Source organism: Narcine bancroftii, chromosome 1 (genome assembly GCF_036971445.1).
Source record: "Narcine bancroftii isolate sNarBan1 chromosome 1, sNarBan1.hap1, whole genome shotgun sequence".
Classification (NCBI taxonomy): domain Eukaryota; kingdom Metazoa; phylum Chordata; class Chondrichthyes; order Torpediniformes; family Narcinidae; genus Narcine; species Narcine bancroftii.
The window spans coordinates 470,021,022-470,037,417 of record NC_091469.1 but is presented as its reverse complement, the minus strand read 5'-3'; the positions used below and the strand labels follow the sequence as shown (position 1 = coordinate 470,037,417).

Here is a 16,396-nt window from a genome sequence, read left to right as displayed (position 1 = left end):
GCACAGGAGCAGGCATGATGTCGTGTTGAACATAATGCTAAATTAAACTAAATCTCATCTGCCTATGGTTGTTTGAGATCTCTCCACTTCTTGCATATTCAAGTGTCTATTTAAAAGCGCACCACCTACGGCTCCTAGAACGCTTCCACCAGCGCTGTCTCCGCTCCATCCTCAACATCCATTGGAGCGCTCACACCCCTAACGTCGAGGTACTCGAGATGGCAGAGGTCGACAGCATCGAGTCCACGCTGCTGAAGATCCAGCTGCGCTGGATGGGTCACGTCTCCAGAATGGAGGACCATCGCCTTCCCAAGATCGTATTATATGGCGAGCTCTCCACTGGCCACCGTGACAGAGGTGCACCAAAGAAAAGGTACAAGGACTGCCTAAAGAAATCTCTTGGTGCCTGCCACATTGACCACCGCCAGTGGGCTGATAACGCCTCAAACCGTGCATCTTGGCGCCTCACAGTTTGGCGGGCAGCAGCCTCCTTTGAAGAAGACCGCAGAGCCCACCTCACTGACAAAAGGCAAAGGAGGAAAAACCCAACACCCAACCCCAACCAACCAATTTTCCCTTGCAACCGCTGCAATCGTGTCTGCCTGTCCCGCATCGGACTGGTCAGCCACAAACGAGCCTGCAGCTGACGTGGACTTTTTTACCCCCTCCATAAATCTTCGTCCGCGAAGCCAAGCCAAAGAAAGAAAAATGCTACTAATGTGTCTACTTCCACCACTACCCTGACAGCCCATTCCAGACACTGTGACCAACACACATCACACTTTAAATGCATGTCCCCTAGCATTTGCCATTTCCACCCTAGGGAAAAAAAAACCTTTAACTATCAACCCTCTCTCTGGCTCTCAGAATTTTATAAACTCATCTCGGAGTGTCTGACACTTGAGAGAAAATAATTCCACTTTGTCCAACCTCTCCTTACAGATGATAACTCTAGACAACATCCCAGTGACCCTCTTTTGCATAATGAGTGACCAGAGCTGCACAGAATCCTCTAAATGTGGCTGAATGAAAGATTTGTGGATCTCCAACACGACTTGCCAACTTTTACTCTTAATTCGCTGACCAATAAAGACATGTGTGCTGCAGAAACAATGAACTGCTGGAGGGTCTCCATGGTAGAAATGGTCAGTCAATACTTTGTCTTCATACTAAAGGCAATCGTAGTCAGAACCACCAATGTCACGCCGGTGTTCTTCTCTGACAACTGCCTCCTTCGCACTTCCTGACACTTACAGGAAATGGCAGGCAGGGGAATGAATATAAAGTTATTGACCCTGGAGAATGTTCAGAAACCAAGGAAGGAGTATGCTGGTTGGAGACCCTTCTTTGAATCCCCAGTGAACGGATGGGAAGCGACTAAGGAGAACGTCAAGTGGTTCTTTGTTCTCAAAGGTGATCGGCGACCAGAGGCAGAGGTAACTGAATAAAAGCACAGAAATGCTAGAGGAAATCAGCAGGTCTTGCAGCATCCATAAATATAGAGCCGAAGTTTCGGGCCATTCTTCAAGGTATTTTTACTGCAATCACAGCATCTGCAGACTTTTATATTTCACTGCAGAAGGAACAGAGCCAACAAACTGACCTGCGGCAACTCCTCCTTCTGCAGTCAAGAGGGGTGGATGTGAGAGAGGAATACTGAGATCTAATAAGCTGTGCCATTCAACTTGATCACCTTCCAATCCAGAGTCCACACAGTGGAGCAGGATGATACAGGCTCACTGATTGATCAGTATTTGCGGCCATTTTGAGTCTGCTCTGGTGCCAAGCTAAACCAGAAGAAGACCAAAGTAATGCTCTTCAGAAACTGGTGTGAGCAGTCTATCATCCCCTTCATAATCAAATCTGACTACCTGAAGGTATTGGGGTCTGGTTTGAAGGGGCTGAGGTGTGCAACAAAATTTGGGCAGAGCGATTGCAAAGGTCAACCAGAAATGATGTCTGTGGCTGCGGTGTTCCTCTCAATAACAGGGAAGAACTGAGTCAGTTACAAGGTGCTCCTGGTATTGCTGCATGTGACCCATCCCCCACACCTCTGCCCTGGAAGTCAACAGAGCATTCTTCCGGTTCATATGGGGATCCAAGATGGAGAGGGTCTGAGGAGTTACCACATATAAGTCACCAGACAATGGGCGCAAGGGCATACCCAACATAGCCCTCTTCCTGATGACCACCTTCATGGGTGACTGCATCAGGCTGTGCGTGGAACCAAAGTAGGAGGGCACCAAATGCCGCTATGCACTGAGGTTCTACCTGTCCCTGGTGTTGTGAAGGATGGGCTGCTCCCATTGCTGCATAATGTCCAAGTCAGCTCAACTTTGCTACACCACCGATCCTTAATGGAAAAGATTTTCCGGACAAATATCTTTGAACCCAAGATCATCAGGCAGTGGTCAGCATGGAATGTCCTGCAGTCATTGAGAGATAAGATCTCAATGGACACAGTGGAGTGGTTCCTGAAGCAGAGTATCCAGGTCATCCGATGGAATGCCTCATCACCAGTCTAGCTAGCTAGTGAGAGAGGTCCTCCCAGCCAGATATTCCTGATACAACCAGAACATCACCCACAACACACTTTGACCTCGAGATGACTGCAGTGGAGTGGAGAGAGTTGCCCACCTCATTGCAGAATGCAGATTTGCCTAGATAGCATGCTTGTTCATGCTCTGATTTATGGGCTGTTCCCAAAACACACACAGTCAGACATCCAGAACGACTGGAAGATCATCAACTCCATGTAAGATGCACTTTAGTCTGTCTGAAACTTGCTGGAATGTTGCCGTCTGTTACATTACTGGGTACATGAACATGAGCTGAGGGACGCACTGAGACTTGGAGTAGTCAAAGGCAGTGTGCTGTGGGGAAGGACCACAGTCTAGACAACTTCCGTCACCAGGCACTGAGGGCTGAGATCGAGGGGAAGTCCTTCAAACAACAGAAGGGGAGTAATGACAAGATGCCATAGTGGTGGAAATGGTGGAAATATAAATGAATGTTACAATGTCCAGTGATGTAAATGTATGCATGGAAAACTAAGGGAGGGATGAGACTCTTTTTTGTAAATATTTATTTGTGAATACACTGGTTAAAAAATACATTCTGGGTTGGAACCATTTATCGTGATCAAAGTAAAAAGGTTGTGACATGAGGTGTGTGAAAGAGGGAAAAGGCTGGAGATGGGGTAATGGACAGACATAGGAGAGGTGGAAAGACAGCTGAGGGGATAAATCATTGGTGGGTTGTTGTTCCTCAGGTTTACGCTTGGCCTCACCCTGACTACAGATGAGGCCGAGGACAGAATGGCTGGGGAAGTTGAAATGGTTGGCTACTGGAAGTTTAAGATTGGAGCCACAAACAGTGCATATGTGTTTGGGGTAGTCCCCCAATCTGCATTTGGTCTCACCGATGAAAAGGCCATATGGAGTAGGTTAAACGATGTGCATGCAAAGTTCTGCCCCATCTGAAAGGCCTGCTTGAACATTGGATGGAGATGAGGGAGGAGGGGTAGGGATCAGAATTACACTTTCTGTGATTACAGTGGGAAGTGCAGGGAAGGGTAGGTGGGGAGGCATGAAAAGACCAGGGAGTCTCAGAGAGAGTGATCTCTGCCAAAACAGGATAGGGTAGTGAGGGGGCGAGTAGCTGGAAGTGGGATTTGCTGATGTGAGTGGAAGTATTGGAGAATAATATGTCAGATGTGGAGGTTGGTAGAATGGAAAGTGAAGACCAAAGGACATCCTTGTTCTGCCAGGGGGAAAGGTACGATGTACAGAAGATAGGAGTATGGGCTTTATTAATGACCAGAGGGAGAATTGACCTATTGAAAAGAAAAGATATTTAAGATATCCTGAAGAGGAAGGCCTCATCCAGGAGCAAAGTCACAGGAATTGGGAGAATCTTTATATGAGACAGGTACAACCAAGTATAATCCAGGCAGCTGTAAGAGTCAGTGGGTTTGCTATAGATGTCAAGGAATAGTTGTCTCCTGAAATGGAGACAGAGAGGTTATTAGGAGGGATCTACCACCATAGCTACTTGCATGGCTATTTTCAGGGAGCTATGGACATGGAATAGTACAGGCCTCTGATGTGCCAACCTATAGAAATCAACTCAACAATTTAAACCTTTCCTACCTCAATCCATAACCCTCTATTTTTATTGTATCCATGTGACTATCCAATAATCTTTTCAATGTCCCTATTGTGCCAGCCTCCACTGCATCTGGCAATGCATTCTAGGGACCCACCACTCTCTGTGCATAAAACTGACTCCTGAGGTTTCCCCTGAACTTTCCTCCCCTCACCTTAAACAATTGTCCTTTCATATTTGCTACTGTTGCCCTGGGTAAAGGTTCTAGCTGTCCACTGTATCTTCACCTCTCATAATCTTATAGACCTCTTAACTCATGACTCATCCTGGTTTGTTCCAGAGAGAAATCTTGCCTCGTGAGACATATTCTCCTATCCAAGCAACATTCTCTGCACTCTCTCCAAAATTTCCACCTGTAATGAGGTGACCAGAACAGAACAAAATATTGCAAGTGTGGTCTGGCCAGAGTTTTATTGAGTTGCAACATCATGTCACAGCTCTTGAACGCAATCCCCAAGATGATGAAGGCCAACATAGCATTAGTCTTCTTAACTATCCAAGCACCTGTGTGCAAGCCTCAAAAGACCTATGGATTTGGACCCCAAGGTCCCTCTGTTCTTCCACATTGTTAAGAATCCTACCATCTTCAAGTTCGACCTTCCAAACGCATCACTTCATACTTATCAGGATTGAACGTCATCTCCCACTTTTCCGCCCATCACTGCATCTTGTCTATATCCTGTTCTAATCTATAACAACATTCTACACTGTTCACAACTCCTCCAAGCTTCATGTCACCTACAAACTTACTGACCCATCTCCCTACTTATTCATCCAGGTCATTTATAAATATCACAAAAAAGCAGGGGTCCCATAACAGATCCCCTGCAGAACTCCACTAGTCACTGACCTCCAGAATACTATAGAACAAAAGAACACAGAAACAGGCCCTGCAGTCCTTCTAGTCTGTGCCAAACTATTTATCTGCCAGTTCCACTGATCTGCACCCAGACAATATCCCTCCATTCTCCCACCCATCCATGCACCTATTCAAATTTTCCTGAAATGTCAAAATTGAGCTTGCATTCACCAATTCAGCTGACTGCTTGTTCCACACTCCCACTAATCTGCGTGAGGAAGTTCCCCCTAATGTTCCCTTTAAATTTTTCCCCTTCTAACCCCCCTTAACCCATGTTTTCTAACTTTTATCTCACCTAACCTCAGTGGAAAAAGCCTACATGCACTTACTCTATGTGTATCCGTCATTACCTCTATCAAATCTCCCCTTATTCTTCTCTGCTCCAGGGAATAAAGTCTTAACTTGTTTAACCTTTCCCTGTAACTCAGTTCTTCAAATTCCTTCAACATCCCAATAAATCTTTCTGAATTCTTTTAATTTTATTGATATCTTTCCTGTAATTAGATGACTGAAACGGCATACAAAATTTGGCCTCACCAATATCATATATAACATCACCAGAACATTCCAACTCCTATGCTCAACAGTTTGATTTATGATGGTCAATATACCAAATGTCCTTTTATGCCCCTATCTAGCTGTGACACCACTTTCAGGGAATTATGTTTCTGTATTCCACCAACCCTCTGTGCCCTATTGCTTACGGTGCATGCCCTACCTTGGTTTGTCTTTCCAAAGGGCAACACCTCACACTTCCACACTGTCCACTACTCCCCAAACTTTGTGTCATCTGCAAACTCGATGATCCAATTTACCACATTATTATCCAGATCACTGAGAGAGATGACAACAATAATAGACCTATGCTTTGAATAAACACAGTGAAGGAGTCTCCATTATCATGAAGGGTAAAAAAATTCCAAAGATCGCTTCTCACTAAACCAAGAAATTTTATCCTTATCTGGTTCAAAATCATTGACTTTTTTTTCTGAAACAGTGCCCCTTGGACCTCAAATCCTAGTCCTTCCATCCAGCCTGTCGCACTTTTTAAGGATTTCTTACGTTTCAATAAAATATCCTGTATTCTTCTAAGCTCCGGGCAAAAGATCTTAATAGCTCCTCATATGGGAAATCTTCACTGACTCTTAGAGAAGAATATCCTTTCTTCGGTAAGAGACCACAACTCTACACAAAATTCCATGTATGGTTTCATCAGAGCCCTGTCTAATTACAAAATTTCTCTCTTACTCCTGCATTCAAACTCTCTCCATAAAAGAGGCCTATATACCACTTGCCCTCCCACTCTCCCATTGCACTTGCATGTTAGCCTTCAGTGATTTGTGTTCAATCTCGTCCACATCCCTTTGATTATCAACACTTCCATTTAACCATCTGAACGAAGCTGGCTAATCTCACAAGGAAGCATTCACGGCAGAAATGTCAGTAATATAGCTTTACTTCCTATGGATGCAGCGAGACCTGCTGAGTTCCTGCAATATTTCCTTGTTTTTACTACAATCACAGCCCCTGCACTCTAATGTCACATTCTCCACATTATACTTCATCTGCCACATTTTCATCTACTCATTCAGCCTGTCTACATCCCTTCGCAGCCTCTGTACATGCTCCAAGATTAGTATCTTCAGTAAAATCTGAAATATGACATTTGGTTCTTTCAGACAAATTGTTGACATAGAATGTAAATAGCTGGAGCCCAGGCACCAATCCCTGTGGTACCCATTGAGTTAGAGCTTGACAACCAGAGAATGGTCTGTTTACTCTCAATCTTTGCATTTTGTTCATTAATGGTCAGCAAATTTCCACTGATGCATTCCCTCTTTGTGAATGCTAATAATGTTTGTCCTTCGAACCCATTTAGAATTATGCATAATATTCCCTCTTGCAAGGCGTGCACTGGAAACTTTTTAGTATCTGCTCTGTGATCATTTTTGCTCAGACTCTCAAAAGCATTTTGCAGTGAAGCTTAATTGTTCTGCCTTAGGAAAACAGTATTTCTGACCACAGGCTAAAACTCTTCTTGGCTGCCATATTTTGTGAGTTGTTCTGATCAATAGCAATCAGGCACACCAGCACCCCCAGAGGTATTAATGCTCCAAGAACCAGATTACAGATTCAGCTCACAAGGGTATCCCCCGCATCTATCTTACAATAATTTTCTCAAGCAGATTGTATCAGGAGGAGGAACAATAAATGAACTAAGTTTAAGAACAAGACTGTGGAAAATGAAATAAAACCCGAAAGTCTGCAGACTGTGGTTGAAGTAAAAACACAAAGCTGGAGAAACTCAGTAGGTCAAGCAGTGTCCTTTCTTCCCAAGATCGTGTTATATGGCAAGCTCTCCACTGGCCACCATGACAGAGGTGCACCAAAGAAAAGGTACAACGACTGCCTAAAGAAATCTCTTGGTGCCTGCCACATTGACCACCGCCAGTGGGCTGATATCGCCTCAAACCGTGCATCTTGGCGCCTCACAGTTTAGCGGGCAGCAACCTCCTTTGAAGAAGACCGCAGAGCCCACCTCACTGACAAAAGGCAAAGGAGGAAAAACCCAACACCCAACTCCAACCAACCAATTTTCCCCTGCAACCGCTGCAACCGTGTCTGCCTGTCCCACATCGGACTTGTCAGCCACCAACGAGCCTGCAGCTGACGTGGACATTTACCCCCTCCATAAATCTTCGTCCGCGAAGCCAAGCCAAAGAAATTTAGATGAAGGGCTCAAGTCTGAAGTGACAGTTATGTATTTTTACCTTTGCTATAGAAAGGACATTTTTTGATTTGCTGAGTTTCTCCAGCTTTGTGTTTTTACTGTGGAAAATGAATTTGTAAAAGAGGGGTACAATTGTTGCTTGGACATGGTGGATTCTGTTTTTATGAAGGGTTCTGTCCAAAACATTGACCATTCTTATTCTCCCACTGAGTTTCTCCAGCAGATTGTTTTTTTTGCTACTATTCACTTCTGGTTTGAGCAGTCAAACAAACGTCAGCTGCATTGGGACTTGTATGCAGTTACATATAGGGCCCGTAAAGGGGCGGATTTCCTGCTCCCAAGGACATTAGTGAACCAGATATATTTTACAACAGTTCAGTAGCTTAAAGATAATTGTTTCTAAGGCCTGAGTTTTCTTTAATGCTGAAGATTCATTGAATTACTTGAATTTAAATTCCTCATGTCGGAATTGGCATTCGTGTCTCTGGTTCCAAGGTCCAGAACCTGGTTGTCCAATAACTTGTAAGGAGAGATTGAGTAGCCTGGGACTGTAGAAGGATGAGAGGGGATCTTATAGAAAATTATGGAAGGAATAGATAAGATAGAAACAGGGAGGTTGTTTCCTCTGGCAGTGAGACTAGAACTAGGGGACACAGCCACAAGATTCAGGGGAGAAGATTTAAGATAAAGATGAGGAGGAATGGCTTCACCCAGAAAGTAGGAAATCTGTGGACTTCTCTGTCCAGTGGAGCAGCAGAGGTTCCCTCATCAAATGAATTTAAGGCATGGATAATTTTTAGAATAATGATAGTCAAAGATTTAAGGAACGGGCAGGTACGTGGAGCTGAGTTCACAGCCAGAGCCTGAGTTCACAGCCAGATTACCCATAAGCCTATTGAATGGTGGAGCAGGTTCGGCAGGCCAGATGACCAATTCCTGCTTATGTCTTGATGTTCTTACTGCCCATTCTGCCAGACCTATTTATATGATCCATCCTGAAATCATTGCAACGTGAAAGGCAGGTGGAGGAAAATGGTGTAAAACAGAGAAAGATGTGCTTATGTACCAGACAGAGTTTAGAGGGAGTGGCAAAGCAGAGCAATGAGAACACTGAACAACCAAAGGAACTGCTCACACTAACCATCTGACACTCTCATATTTCTGAATCAGCATCTATCTATTTATTTATGTGAGAATACGAATACTGTATTTGTATTGTTTGCTGTGTTATAGCTGGTTGTATGTCTGCGTGCTTTGCACTGACGACCTGAGAACGCTGTTTCACCAGCTTGTACTTGTGCAATAAGGTGACAATAAACTTGACTTGTCTTGACTTGACAATATGTGAGGGGCATCATTTGGACCTGAATAATGGTGGAGCAGGGGCATTATTTGGCCCATTGTACAAGCACCAATTTTCTCGTGGGAGCTATCCAATTAGTCTTTTTCCATGCTTCTGCAAATGTTTCCATTCAAAGTACACATTCAAGTTGTCCTTCGGTTAACAAGCCTTTCCCAGTGTCTTGCCCAGAACTGTTTGCAGGGCCTCTCTAAAAATGAAACACCTGTCAATTATTTCTTCACCCAATATTTTCACAAGTTAAACTAGATCTGGTTGTGCAGCAGTAGGCAATTACAAGGACTTGGTATATCCTTACAATTTCCACATCAATTGCTTTTGATACATAACTGAACATCAGCCAATTCTGTTTCAAGGAAGTTTCAACCTAATTATAGTCACTTGTGCCAATTTACTTTTGTTTATCTCTCTATTGCTTATAAAGAGTACTGCAATGTGTCTTGGTCATCAATAAGAACCAGTGAAATCAAACATAAACTATTTAATCTTTGTCTGAATTTTACTGAATTTTTTTTTTGTTCATAAATTGAAACAATTGAGTGGTGAATAATCTGGGAAGCAACAAACCCTGAAGTGCCTTGAAGAATTGATTGGTGTTGATTTGCAAATGTTAATCTGCCTCCAAACAGTTTTCACTTGCTTGTGGTTCAATGAGTCCCCGTCTCTCCATTCCATTCAGTCAGAGAAAAAGATGGTAAAAGGTCCGTGGAACTTTTCATATTCCATCTTCACAAAGGGTTATTGACCTGAAGAGTTAACTCTCTTTTCCCAAAAATTCATTGAGTATTCCCAGTATTTTGTATTCACATTTCAGATTCCCACCAACTGTTGTATTTTGCTTTTCAACACAAAGGGGCTACAATGGACAACCAAAAATAAATGAAATGGCACAGGACAGCTACTGATATTTGAGTAAGGGGACCATACTGCACGGAACAGACGCTTTGGCCCAACGTGACCATGCCGACCAAGTTGTCATTTGCCAACCGATGGGTCCACAAATCAATATTATCCATTGGTACAAGAAGCACTCCAGGTGGATGATTGGAAAAAATGAAAGAGCAACATGACTTAAATTCCAGAAATTATCAAAGGAGGTGAGCCAGACCAATGGGAAATGCAAATTCAAAGAGTATCATTTCTAATTTTGCTTTTTGATTTTAATATTCTCCTCCGCTTCCATCGATCTAACTAAGAAATAAAATGCATTAAGTCTTGTCAAGCAAACTAAGAATCACGCTAAATGGTCATGTTTGCCACGGTGCTTTTATTTCTCTGAAATGTGCTTCATTCGGGCTTGCACAGAGGGTTAAGCAATCAATAATATTTGCTGCCAATGCTTTACCATTTGTAGGGCTTGATCAGCTGCTCATCAAAGATAATGGATAGAGTCACACAGCACAGAACAAACCTTATAGCCCAACTCATCCATGTTAACCAAGTTGCCTGCATTTGGTCCATATCTAAACCCTTCTGATCCATATACCTTTTGCATTTTATAAATGTTAAATTTAGGCATATAGTACAACGCGGTCACAGGCCCTTCCGGCCCATGACCCTATGCTGTTCAATTACACACAATTAACCTTCAACCCCAGTATGTTTTGAAGAGTGGGATGAAACTGGAACACCCAGAGGAATCCCACACAAACTCCTTACAGACAATGCCGATTTTGTTACGGTGTTAACTGCTATGCTAATCGTTGTACTGGTTTCTTCAGCTTTCTCAAGCAGTTCTGGGTCAAAACGTTGCCCCTCATGTCCCTCTTAAATTTCTCCCTCCCTCACCTTAAACCTATGCCGCCCCTATTCTAGAAATTATCTACCTTGGGAAATAAACTTATAAGCATTCACTTTCTCCAAGCCCTTCATGGGCATAAAAGGCAAGGTGAGCATCAAGGTGGCCTTTCCTGATGGGTTTGTAGTCACTGTTAATTTAATTCCAAAATGTAATTAACCAATTATAAATTGTCTCCACAATGCCAACATACTCACACCATTGTTCAATCACTACACTAGGATGATCTTGGCCATCACTTTCAAATTTAAGCCTTGATCTATTTGATTGAGGTGAACAGAAGCAATTTGCTGAATTTTTTGGGGGCAGAAAGAGGATGAATGTGTGGATATAACAAGGAATGCCTTGCTAATTTATTTTCACACCTATTTCTGATTAAACAGGACAACAAAGATTTTGCTTCCTGAACACTTTTCCAGTCGCGCTTTTTAGATCGAACCTATTTTGGCGATTTGCTATCATATTTTAAGTCTACTTCAAGCAGACAAAACCATGAAGTGCAATCATTCATTCAGGTACCTTGCCCTTTGGCATTTGCAACCACGTCTCCATCCATCACAATCTCTGACCCTCCGAATTGTAGTCGTTGCCTCCCCTGACCTCCTTCGGTGAAGGCTCCATCTTTGAACAGACTGTAGTCATCATTGAGTTCATGTTTATACAAGGGAAAAAGTACTGAAGTGGTTTCCCGTTGCCTTCTTCAGTTGTTGCGTCCATACTGGACGGGTAACCCTGGCCATAAATCAGCAGATTCATCTGCCCAGTGTTTTTAGTTTTACAACCATAAAGAATTGGCTTATTAAAACAATCAACCATCTGCAATCCATGGCTTTCACGTGGCTCTGATTGGGAGGCTAAACCATCCCCAAATGTGACCTGTAGGCTATCGGATGGAAGGAGTGCCTTACTCCACCTTTTGCTGAGCAATTGCGCGGCACCAACACTGAATGCAATATGTCATTGAAAATTCATTTTCTACATTCACCCTTGGACTTCTTCCCTACTGATCTTAGTGCAGTTTGGGATGAATATGCCCAAAGATTTCACCAGGACATTGCAACCATAGAAAAGCAGTATCAGGGTAACTGGAATCCATCAATGCCAGCTGACTATATTGTTGCACTGACATGAGAGGCATCAGATGCTGGGTACATATGAAAATCAGCGGCAAAACATTTTTTTGGTCAATTGAACTAATGCAATGTGTCAGTATCATTATTCATTTAAACATGCTAAATTCAACAAAAGATAATGTAATGTTTCTCCATCTTCCTATGTGATACAGCAAATCTGAAATTATTTTTGTGTTCAGCTTGAGGTTGTCTATCATACTCCCCATTTTGTTTCAGGAAGGAAACCATTTTAAATAAAAATTGTGTTTGTGGCATCTTGCAAGAGCTCATTTGCTGGTTTTCTTGATAGGTTACCCTCTAACGTCAGTGGTGAATATCTTTGATATGCATTGGTTTTGAGTGCTGCTCTGTGATGAATGCCCTTTCACAATGTTGTACTTATTCATGGACTCAGAAACAAATGATATTTCAGAGTTCAAAAGACTAAACTGAAACATTTCTGTTCTCAGAAAGTCAGAGCCATACAGTACAGAAACAAGGCCATTGGGCCCATTGACTCCACACTGACAAATGAACACCAATTTACATGAATTCTACATAAATCCATTTTATTTTTGCATCCACATTCCCCACATATGCCCCCCCCCCCCACCCAGATTCTATACTCACCTTAACACACATAATTTATAGTGGTGAATTGCACATGCCTTTGAACTGTGGGAGGAAACCAGAGTACACAGACAAAACCCACCCAGATATTGGGAAACTCCACAAAGACCGCACTGGAGGTCAAGATCCTGGAGTGTGAGGCAGCAGGACTACCTGGTGCACCATTCTGCAATCTGTTCTGTGTTTGCACTCTCCAGTAAGCAGATTGACATGCCTGTGACAAATTTTAAAGGAGTAGTCACACGTTGCTAAAAATAATCTCACAGCATGTCATGCCAGAAGAAACAGAAACAATACGAAGATTCCCAAAAGGACACCCAGCCTGTTACTGCTGGACAATCAATCACTGATCAACAACTGCTGCTGGGTTATGTTAAAATCATAGAAGCAAACTACTTAATTTGCCCACCTAACAATGTTGATTAAATACCACCAGGACTACTTACCATCAATCAAATGAACAACTTTTAGACATGACTACTTGAGAGGAACAACATAAATTTTATTATTGCTTAAAGGGATGAAATATCCAGAGATACCTGCTGTTCGTAGTTTCCTGTTTTGTTAAGTTTTGTTAAGATGGCAGAGGCCGACAGCATCGAATCCACACTGCTGAAGATCCAACTGTGCTGGGCAGGTCACGTCTCCAGAATGGAGGACCGTCGCCTTCCCAAGATCGTGTTCTATGGCGAGCTCTCCACTGGCCACCGAGACAGTGGTGCACCAAAGAAGAGGTACAAGGACTGCCTAAAGAAAGCTCTTGGTGCCTGCCCCATTGACCACCACCAGTGGGCTGATCTCGCCTCAAACCGTGCATCTTGGCGCCTCACAGTTCGGCAGGCAGCAACCTCCTTTGAAGAAGACCGCAGAGCCACCTCACTGTCAAAAGAAAAACGCAACACCCAACCCCAACCCACCAATTTTCCCCTGCAACCGCTGCAACCGTGCCTGCCTGTCCCGCATCGGACTTGTCAGCCACCAACGAGCCTGCAGCTGACATGTAAATCTTCGTCCGCAAAGCCAAGTCAAAGAAAGAAAAGAAGTTATATAACAGAGAAGGTAGTGGAGAATATGGATAGGTCAGAGAAGACTGGTGTGGAAAGCAAATTCAATTCAGTTTTATTTATTCTTTTAGTGACTGCACCATTCAGCTTGTATTAATGCAAAGTTGAAAACAATTTTCATTGCCATAACAAAGTATAATGGGTGTGTGAACAATAGATATATTAAATATCATCCTTGGATCGCAGAGCTGAATCTATGATATTGTGACAATTAACCATTCTGCTCCATATTGAAGTTCATCTATCCAACCATTCACAAGCAGAATGCGACATGGAGATGTCATGTGTCTGCTGCTACTGATCCAAGGTTCAATTTCTTCCCTGTTACGAGCCCAAAGGACTCAAAAACCTACAGCAACAGAAATTCACCAAGACAACGGCTGGTTTTATTTCCTTCACACATAATAATGAGATCAATACTTAACGTATTACTATTAACTTAACCACCTTCTAATTCGAAGTGCACATGTTTGTAATGTTTATGTGTTCAGGAAAGTTCTTTTTCACTGTCCAATCATTCACTTTTCACTAGCAATCTTCCAGACTGTGCACAGAATTAAACAGTTATGATATTCATTAGGCTCTGGTGTTTTAACTTGATTCTTTTTTTGGTTCTGAGAGATATTCATTGTTCGTTGGGACACACAAACTGATCTCCTTATATCAGCAACTGAAGTGTCTTTCCACAGACACTCGCCCCCTCTTGGGTTTTGCCAAAAGATAACCACTTCTTCCAGGTTACCACAAGAAGTTCTTCTTTTCCCCTATTCCAGAAAAAACACCATAACCAGCCACAACCTCTGCAATTGACGACAGAGTTTTAGAATAGGCTGAACTCAGAACTCAAAACCTGTCTTGAAATTGGGTTGTGCAGCAGGTCTGCCAACTTGCAGTCTTCACCGCAAAACCACGTGGCCCCTCTTAGGTCAACAAACTTCAACCATAAATTTAAAACTCTGGCACCAGTTTAGCAGCCAAAAGATTTCTCAGTCCTTGAGTCTGGACATTGTTCAAATATACTGGTCCATTAACACCGACTTGTGAAATTCTCACAAGCACTTCACATTGTCTTTGCAAACCCAACTGCAGACATAAAGTCTACCTTGCATAGCTCTTGCATGTCAAATAAGATGTTTTTTTAAGAAATGTTACCTCACAATCTTACTCTTTTAAGATATATTTTATTATAATTTTATTAACTTATTCTATAACATCCCTCATAAGTATAAAACATTTGTTCAATGTGGAATGATGTGTTTATCTCATGCCACAGTCTGAAACAAGGAAATGAATTACTCTTGTAGACAACCAACAGTTCAACAGCTATTCAGATTAGACCTGGTTGTTTAAACAGACTTACAGCTTACCTCACCCATGCCAGTTTGCAAGATTTTAATTCCTGTTTGTTTTTCCAGTTTTTCTTTGTTGGCCACTGAAAAAGAAAACAAAAATAAGTCAGCTTAAAATGAGGCCATATGCACAAAGGATTACAAAACCAAAACTGTGGAGTGGCACATTAGCAAAGACGATAACAGCATCTAAACCTTTGGGTTTGTCAGCCGGCCTGACCCTCAGACAGGACTTTCTTTCAGTGAGGATATAATGTGCTGAGCTTAATTCTAGAAACAAAATGTGACCTGGTCCCAAAAAGTTGAGAGTGAATCACCATTGGAAATGCTAATAAAGTATGCTTTTGAAAAGTCCATGGGAAAATGGCTAGCTTTCAAAGTTTACCACCAAGTGGCCTGATGGATTCCTTTGGAGTTTATTTTCAGGCAGATATGTACCTGTTTGAATGGGGAATGTTGGACAATGTGAAGCAGCGTGGAAAAAGAACGTGATGCCAACTGAAGAGATTTAACAGTAGCAGGGATCAGGGCTGATCTTCTATTCTGTTCATTTTCTGTACTCAATGTGAGAACAGCTCACAGGAATGAAGTCTCAACATAACTATTTTTACATGAAGTTAACCAACCAAATATTTGACTCATTTATCTACAAACGTGGAAAATTAAAAGGTTCTGTGCTTACTATAAATGGCAATATTACAAGTATTCTTTTAAAAGTTAAATTCCCCATAAATTGCAATTTGGTTCTGGGCACCTCACTAGAGGAAGGATATGTATGCTTTGAAGAGGTTGCAAAGGAGATTTACAAAGATGCTGCCTGGATTGGGAAGAACTTGGTCTTTTTCTCCTTGGAGGATGAGGGGTGTACCTGATAGAGGTGTACAAGACAATAAGAGGCATTGATCGTGTAGATGGCCAGAGGCTTTTTCCCAGGGCTGAAATGGCTAACGTGGTGGGGTGGGTAGCCATTAGGTGTAAATGCAGGGGGGGAGATGTAAGAGGAAAATTTTCCACACAGAGAGTGGCTGCAGGAAATGGTGATGGAGGCAGGTATAATTGAATTTTTTAAGAGACAATTAGATAGGTAGATGGAATTGAGGAAAATGGAGGGTTAAGCCATAAGGAAATTCTAGGCAGTTGTTAGAGTTGGTGCAACAATGTGGGCTGAAGGGCCTATATTGTGTTGTGGATTTCTACGTTAATAGTGAAAATCTTCACAGAAGGAGATGAGGAATCTTAGAGTCTCAAAGAGCAAACAGTAAATAACAGGAACTGAGAGGAAAGCATAGTGTATTGCCTTTCTTGCTCTAAAGATGTCTTGTTGCG

General features: G+C 42.5%; 1 protein-coding gene across 1 annotated transcript in view; it reads right to left on the bottom strand.

The window, feature by feature from the left end:
* The window catches only part of ptprn2 (protein tyrosine phosphatase receptor type N2), a 1,138,884-nt gene that overhangs the window by 300,008 nt on the left and 822,480 nt on the right, over positions 1-16,396 (bottom strand). The window contains exon 12 of the mRNA XM_069914734.1: positions 15,089-15,153. Coding sequence (XP_069770835.1) covers positions 15,089-15,153 — 65 coding nt within the window. The remainder of the gene's footprint in view (positions 1-15,088; positions 15,154-16,396) is intronic.